This window comes from Danio rerio, chromosome 19 (genome assembly GCF_049306965.1).
Source record: "Danio rerio strain Tuebingen ecotype United States chromosome 19, GRCz12tu, whole genome shotgun sequence".
NCBI lineage: Eukaryota > Metazoa > Chordata > Actinopteri > Cypriniformes > Danionidae > Danio > Danio rerio.
This window is the reverse complement of record NC_133194.1, coordinates 45,903,081-45,911,750: the sequence shown is the minus strand read 5'-3', so window position 1 is coordinate 45,911,750 and position 8,670 is coordinate 45,903,081. Positions and strand designations below refer to the sequence as shown.

The window sequence follows — 8,670 nt, the reverse complement described above, 5'->3', positions numbered from 1 at the left end:
TTACTGTAGAGCTGTGAACCGGAAGACAACGCAGTCGTGTTTCATCAAAACCAAACAGTAGTGTGTGCATTTACTGCTGGTGCAGATGTATTTACATTTAGCGTTGTGATGTTTTGCTGTTGTTTAATAAAAAGTGACGCAGCCGACGGGGTTTAATTTAGGTGAATCTTTTGGATTTAAAACGCAGTTGATTTGGGACGTTTGGGATTGAGTGTGCTTGTAGATTGCTCACAAATTGCAGTAAAGTGTTGTCGACCTCAGCACATCAGGTAAGTTAAATAAATCTGGTTATTTTTTTATTTGAATATATCACGAGTTCACATAACAATTTGCTGATGGGTCAAACACGAAAACAAAAGAGTAAAATACATTTTACCATCTCTTACCACCGACATTTGATTCAGTGTAATAATTGTTCATACACAAAAAATATTGTCAAGCATCTTCATAGCAAGAATAATTAGATGATACATTGAAAGAATTGCTTTACAGCCAAATAATTGCATTTAAATTTGACTTCAAGGAGCACCTATTTTACTCCTTTTACAAGATGTAGAATAAGCCTTTAGTGTCTTCAAAATGTGTCTCTAAAGTTTCTGCTTAAATACCCATCAGATTATTTATTATATGATGTAGAATCTGCCCATTCTGGTGTCTGACTACAGGTTAGCTGTTTTTGTAACCTGTAACTTTAAATGCAAATGAGCTGCTTCTCCCCGCCCACCGTTCCTACATGCGTGTCTACTTCTCATCATGTTAGGCAGATATAAACAGCAGACAGTGGGCCGGTACGTTTTTTTGGGCTGCGAGGGCATTTATTTAACCATAGCTTCAATTTTTTAATCATTATTTTACCGCAGCTCCGCTCTGTTTAGTTTCGCAGCCTTGCGGATATCACTCCAATATTTATTTTTCTTCCATCTTAAACAACGCCATTGTGGTCCAGTGGTCAGCATGTTGCGTTACGACGCTGCCGACCCGTGTTCGAACCTCACCTGAGTAAATATTATTATTTCTTTTTTTTTTCTTTTTTATTGTTAAGAAATATAATACTGTTAGGGTTGTTGAACATATGAAGTTCTAAAGCAGCTGTGTCCTTGAAAAAGGCATGATAGAGTAATTAGAAACTGAATTGGAAATGACCTTATTTTAATATAGTCAGTCGTCAACTGACGTGGGCCGGTCTAAGGCTTGAAACTCCAGGGCTGAAAAGGAGTCCCACTCTGGCCCTGGTAATGAGTGTGTATGGAGGTTTCCCAGAGATGGGTTGCGGCTAAAAGGGCATTCGCTACGTAGAACATGTGCTGGATATGTTGGTGGTTCATTCCGCTTTGGTGACCCCGGATTAATAAAGGGACTAAGCCGAAAAAAAAATAATTAAAAAAATGAATCATTTATTAAAGTCACAAGTGGTACAATTTATGCCTGAATTCTTTTAAAATCATTACACAATCACAGGCATCGAAAACACATGCAAATGATAAATTATAATACAAACTCAACATTGCATATCCTGCGATGTGTACAGCTATTATCATCACAATGTGATATTGATGCTGAAACAATGTATTGTGCAACCCTATTACTTATGATGTTGGAAACAAAACAGTACATCTCGTCTTAGACAGAGATTCACTTGTATCATTTGTTTTATATTCCAGCATGAGCAGATATTAAAACTAGTTATGAACAGATGATAAACCTGATTGTGTACCTGTGCAGGTGTGATGGCGGAGGAGCATATGAGAGAGCCGGTCGGTCTGGATGGACTTCCGCCAATGTACAGCATCCTGAAGGGAGAGGTCAGATCCGAGCATCTCAAAATCACACAAATATACTGATATTTACTGGTTTATACACTTTTATTGTCTTCTTGTATCTTTAGGTAGTTTCAGTCACTGCATACGGCGCATTCGTCAAGATTCCAGGATACAGAAAGCAAGGTGAAGTTGGAGTACGACTTGTTTAGTTTCTACGAGTATGTATTTTTAATGTTTATTTGTGTTTGCACAATCAGGTCTGGTTCATAAGAGTGAGATGTCGGCCTGTCGGGTGGAAAATCCTGCTGAAATAGTAGACGTAGGAGAGCAAGTGTGGATTAAAGTCATTGGCAAAGAGGTACACTTAATGTCAATGTATGCAAATACACAAAAGAAACCTCCTATTTTGGTGCTATTTTTATATTATGTATGTGATACACACAAATATAGAAACAAAACTACACAATTTTGTTACATATTTAAATTTATAAATAATTTATCATACAATCGTATGTTAACATATATATATATATATATATATATATATATATATATATATATATATAGTTGAAACCAGTTGAAGTTTACATATGCTATATGAAAAGGCACATGACCATTTTTAAAAAAAGTCAGATGTTAATGGGACTAAACTTGTTTTCTTTTAGGTAAGTTAGGAGTATCACATTTGTTTCTTAATAGCAAAATAATGAGATATATTTTTGGAGAAATTGTTATAACTTCTTGAAAGTCAAGTTTACATACAACAAGATTATTCAGCCTCTGAAAAAGCTCAGATGATGATGTCAAGGTTTTGGAAGCTTCTGATTGGCTAATTGGCAACATTTGAGTTAACTGGAGGCACAACTGTAGAATAGTATTTAAGGAAAACCTCAAACACACTGCTGCCTTGTGTGACAACATGGGAAAATCAACAAGCCAGAATCAACAACAAAGCCAGATTACAATTTTCTAAATCACACTGGGAAAAAGATTAATTATTGTAGACATGTCTTGTGCTCTGATGGAGCTAAGATTGAACTGTTAGGCCATAATGACCAGTGTTACATTTGGAGGACAAAGGGGAAAGCTTACAAGCCTAGGACACCATCCCAACTGTGAAGTATGGGGGCGGCAGCATCATGTTGTGGGACTGTTTTGCTGCAGGAGGGACTGGGTCACTTCACAGCATAGACGGCATCATGAAGAAAGAACATCATGTAGAAATACTGAAGCAACATCTCAAGACATCAGCCAGGAAATTAAAACTTGGCCACAAATGGCTCTTCCAATCAGACCATGACCCTAAGCATACTGCCAAATTAGTTCAAATGTGCTTTAAGGACAACAGAGTGAATGTTTTGGAGTGGCCATCACAAAGCCCTGCACTCAATCCTATAGAAAATTTGTGGGCAGAGTTGAACAAGCTTGTGTGAGCAAGACAGCCAACAAATTTGACTCGGTTACACCAATTCTGTCAGGAAGAATGGGCCAAAATTCCTGCAAACTATTGTGAGAAGCTTGTGGAAGGAGACCCAAAACATTTGACCAAAGTTATCCAGTTTAAAAGCAAAGCTAGAAAATACCAAGGAAATGTGTGTAAACTTTTGACTGTCTGGAAATTAATAAAAGAATTATCAAAAAAAAAAAACTCTAATTTTTCTGGTATTTAGCAAATGTAATTAATTTAGGTAATCCTAAGGGACCTAAAATAGTAAACTTTTAGTATGATTTACCATCAGACATTTTTTATTAAATGGTTGTGTTCCTTTTTTAGAGTGTATGTAAACTTCTGGTTTCAACTGTATATATACATAATAAATATACACAGTACACACTTAAATTGTGAAAAACTTTTATTTTGGATGCAATATCCAGCACTTACAATTATGATATGTTATATTTTAAGTGATTTAAAAAAAGGTAACACTTTACAATACGATTAATGTATTTGTACTAACATGAATAAACAATGAACAGTATATTTAATACAATGTTTATTCACCTTTGATAACATTAGTTAAATGAAATAAAGTCTTTTATTGTCAGTCCATGTTAACTTCATGCATTAGCTAATGTCAACAAGCCTGAATTTGGATTTTTATAATGCATTAGTAAATAATGAGCAATGATTAATAACTGCTGTACAGGAATTGTTCACAATTAGTTGGTTTTGTTAGTAAATACATTAACAAATACATATATTTGTTCAAATCATAGTAAAAATGTATGATAGATAGTTTTATCAGAAATTAAATAGAACTGATGACTACTATATTGATGAAAACATCATGTAAAATCGTGCTTTTTTAACTTTCGTCCACCATTAGATGAAAGATGATAAAGTCAAACTGTCCTTCTCCATGAAGTCTGTCAATCAAGGCACTGGGCGGGACTTAGACCCCAATAACGTCATAGCTGAGTAAGTGGATTCATGAGAAATTTCATTATATCACAGCAATTAATACTACTCGTATAATGCTAAAATCAATCCAATATTATTTGCACAGACAGGATGAACGTCGCCGCAGGCAGTTCAGAGATCACAGTGGGCAGAGGATCACACTGGAGGCCGTCCTGAACACCACATGCAAAAAGTGTGGCTGCAGAGGTACGAACATCCAGCTCACGACAATATAACTAAGGCCCTTTTACACTAGTGCGTTTTAGTTTTAAACGGCGTTTTAGAATGAAAACGATTCGCGTCCACACTCGCGTTTCACCCAGCGTTTCTGAACTGCTCTCCGTCCACACCAAAACGCTGAAAATCCACATCACGTGACCTTACACACTCTTTGGCAAGCGCTGTAGCCCATCTACCCAGATGAGAGCTGTGCTAGTCGGACTTCTCATCAAGCATCTCCCGCTGGATCTAATCTCACTATATTTATTAAACGGGATATTTCATTCATCTTGTTGTCTTTATCTAACGACATATTCCCTGACTTTGGGCACTGGAATCTATTACTTGTTCTCAGGTAACGTGTTTTGGCTGAGCGCAAAGATAAGTTAATGATTAATGTAACCACGTAGCCTACATTCTGTACATTGACTGATCGCTTGCCTTTATTTCCTATAATGCATAAACTTATTGTATGTTATACTTTTATAATGGCCATTATCAATTATTAAAACTGATATTCAGCAAAAGAGAGGGTGTGTTTCGTATTTTCACTGAAATTGAAAGGAGGCAGTTGTTATCGGCTCCGTTTTGATATAAATATCCACACAGTGAAGATGACGCTCATATATGCAGCACGACGCCTCAACATTTCTGCTGTCTGTTTAGTTGCTAATATTAAAATAAAAATAGGCAGTTCCTTATATCATGTTTACTTTTTATTGTTGAGAAAGTGAAACAACGTAGCCAGGGTGATGTGAATGAAGTTATAAAGTACACTGTTCCCTTTGAAGATTGACGCGTGTCCTCTGTATAGTCTGTTTTCCATATCAAACTGAGAAGAAGAGACTGCAGCCTTGATCAAACTTGCGAAGTCTGAACTTACACGGAGGCTACTTAATATTGAGGAAAAGCCCCAATCAGAGAGGCGAATGTCGGCAGCCCCGTCTCCGTTTTCAGATGTCTCCGTTTTCCATCATCAACACTGAGACGGAGCAGCAGCGTTTCAGAATGAAAACGGCCTCTCCAGCGTTTTCAAAACGCTCCGTTTTCGGCGCTCGAGAACTCCGGCGTAGTGTAGACAGATGGCGTAACTGTAGCAAAACTTATGCGTTTTCAAACTAAAACGCATTAGTGTAAACGGGGCCTTAGACTTAATGAACATCAGACCCTGGAGCCTGTTGCAGACAACTGCATTATCAAAAACACAAAGGAAATGGTACTTAAAAGGTGACATTTCATTAAAAAGAGCACAGTCTCATTTGAATTTAAAGCGACAGTCACCAAAACAGCACAATTTGGATCAACACCTACAGTTTTAAGCAGTTCTAAAACATTATTTGTTGTGTATTTTGAGTTGAAACTTCACACACACACACACACACACACTTCAGAGACTTATTTTACATCTTGTAAAATGGGGCATAATAGCTCCCCTTTAAGTTGAACATGTCATGGTCATGTCCACGTTCAAAAAAAGTGGGGGCGATCGTTAAGGGCTTAATCCCTGTACACCTGTTATGAGTTTAATAAATGTTTAATAAATAGGTGTTTAATAAATAATGACACACTTGTCTGTTTGCATGTAAGGTCACTTTGCCAAGGACTGCTTTTCTAGTCCTGGACTGCAGTACAGTTTACTTCCAGAAGAGGAAGAGGAAGAGCCGCTGAGCACCCAGATCACCCAATCAGAGCCCCAGAAACGTAAAAAGGTACGCACACACACCAACACACACCCCTTTGACGCCTAAATGATTGCACCAGATGACAAGCTCACTGCTCTGCTGTTGTGTAACCCTGCCCTGGATTGACTTGTTGCCAACTTTTGCAATAGTTCTCTGTTGGAGACACCTTCATCTGTCTTACATTTATAGTCAGAATTATTAGACCCCCTGTATAACCCCCCCTCCCCAATTTCTGTTTAACGGAGAAATTTTTTTAACACATTTCTAATCATAATAGTTTTAATAACTCATCTCTAATAACTGATTTATTTTATCTTTGCTATGATGACAGTAAATAATATTTTACTAGATATTTTTCAAGAAACTTCTATACAGCTTAAAGTGACAATTAAAGGCTTAATTAGGTTAATTAGGCAAGTTAGGGTAATTAGGCAAGTCATTGTGCAATGATGGTTTGTTCTGTATACAATAAAAAAATTAAAAAAAATAAAAATATAGCTTAAGGTGGCTTCGAATTTTGACCTTAAAATGGGTTTAAAACAATTAAAAACTGATTTTATTCTTGCCGAAATAACAAATAAGACTTTCTCCAGAACCAAAAATATTATCAGGAATACTGTCAAAAATTCCTTGCTGCTAAACATCATTTAAAAAATTTAGGCTGAATAATTTTGACTTGAAGTGTACATGCACATGACGACTCTGTGCTTTCATGCAGGAAAAGAAGGCAAAGAAAGAAAAGAAGAAAAAGAAAGAGAGAAAGAGGGAGAACTCATCATCTGACAGCAGCAATGAAGACGCCAAACGGCCGAAACATTCCCACACGCACTCAGAAAAGAAGAAGAAACACAAGAAACACAAACACAAGTCGAAGTGATTTTGGTTGGAATGGTAAGAAATGCGCAGATCATAGGTCTCAAACTCAATTCCTGGAGGGCCGCAGCTCTGCACAGTTTTGCTCCAACCCTAATCAAACAGAGCTGATCCAAAATAATCAAGGTGTTCAAGACTACCAGTAACTATTAAGCAGGTGTGGTGGTTGGAGCTAAATCATGCAGAGCTGCGGCCCTCCAGGAATCGAGTTCGAAACCACTGGCGTAGAACGATTCAGTGCAGACATGTTGTATAACCTTTAGTTTACACTGGGAACTATTCACTTCCAATAAGATAAATGCAAGCAGGATATTTGTCCATTTGTGGTATACAAAGAAAGCAGAGCGTTTAAACCATTCACACACATATTCAGAAAAAAATGGAAACGCAAACATAAGTCAAAGTGATTTCGGTTTGTGCATTGTTGTGCATGTTTAGCGATGAGGAAAACATTAAATGACCACTTGGAAAGTTTCAGTTTCTTTGGATTTGCAATTTTTTTGTGTGTTTGAGTAAGACCATTGTTTGTTTTGTTCTAGAAATGACTTATGACATTATTTATTATCAAATTAAAAATGTCATTTACAGCATAAAATTATCATTTATCAAAATTATACAAAAATTCATGTTTTGAGACATTGTTATATTTATTTTTAGATAATACTAATGTTTTAACTTAAAACAGTTAAGAAATATATATTTGGTGGAATAACCATGAGTGGTGCCCAAATCTTTTTGTATGAAGGGCCAAAAACCAAATCTCACTGATAACTGTGGGCCGAAGATAAATATAACAAACTATTTTACATTTAAGTTGCCATGGGTAATTTCCCAATTCATATTATTTTTTATTGTTTGAAAAACAAAAAACAAAAAAAAAACAATCATATTTATAACAGATCAATGCTGGTGTGGAGTTCAATGCTGAAACTAGTCAAGCAGAATCTGCCTTTGCCTTGATTCACTCACAGAAAAAAAAATGAATGAATCTCTAAACCATTCTTAGATAGGATGATGGGCCAAATCAAAGGTTACCATGGGCCAGCTTTGGCCCTAGTTTGGCCATCTCTGTAAATAAATCTCAATCACAAAAACAGCAACATAATTGTTGTCATCACTTCGAATTTGATTGTCTCTTTCACACATTTTGTTGAATGTAAGTTACATTGCATCTGCGTGCCAGCTAATTCTGTTAGGTTGGGGATAGTATATGTTGACAAGTACTTGCAAAGTTTCTTATAGTCAGTTCAATGCCTGTTGAAGTTGCAGTATCAGCAGCAGATAGTCTATTAATACTCAAATGAGGATTAATAGGCATGTAGTTGCAATGCAAATTTAGTTCATGTGCAATAGGGACCAGCAAAATAGTCTTAATTTTTAAAATAATAATAATGCTCAAAATGACAGAATTTTATTCCCAGTGATGGGTTGCAGCTGGAAGGGTATCTGTGTATAACATATGCTGGATAAGTTGGCGGTTAATTCCACTGTGGAGACCCATTATGAATAAAGGGACTAAGCTGTAAAAAAAATTATTTTATTTTGAATTTGCAATTTAGAACATAACAGAAGCATATATATCTATCTATATATCTATCTATATATATAATATGTATATATATATATATATATATATATATATATATATATATATATATATATATATATATTATATATAAATAAATAAATAAATAAATAAATATATATATTATATATATATATAAATAAATATATA

General features: G+C 35.7%; 1 protein-coding gene across 2 annotated transcripts; it reads left to right on the top strand.

Moving 5' to 3' along the window:
- The first annotated feature begins 30 nt into the window (after nt 1-30).
- zcchc17 (zinc finger, CCHC domain containing 17) lies at nt 31-7,412 on the top strand. 2 transcript variants are annotated; one of them, XM_073930633.1, is made up of 9 exons: nt 57-269; nt 1,723-1,802; nt 1,886-1,943; nt 2,018-2,118; nt 4,088-4,179; nt 4,268-4,368; nt 5,968-6,089; nt 6,781-6,975; nt 7,121-7,409. In XM_073930633.1, the coding sequence occupies exons 2-8, from the start codon at nt 1,728-1,730 to the stop codon at nt 6,937-6,939; spliced, it is 708 nt and encodes a 235-aa protein (XP_073786734.1). In that variant the 5' UTR covers nt 57-269; nt 1,723-1,727; the 3' UTR covers nt 6,940-6,975; nt 7,121-7,409. The 2 variants fall into 2 exon arrangements, with proteins under 2 accessions (NP_956838.2, XP_073786734.1); NM_200544.2 differs by having other exon boundaries at nt 31-269; nt 6,781-7,412.
- The last annotated feature ends 1,258 nt before the right edge of the window (nt 7,413-8,670 follow it).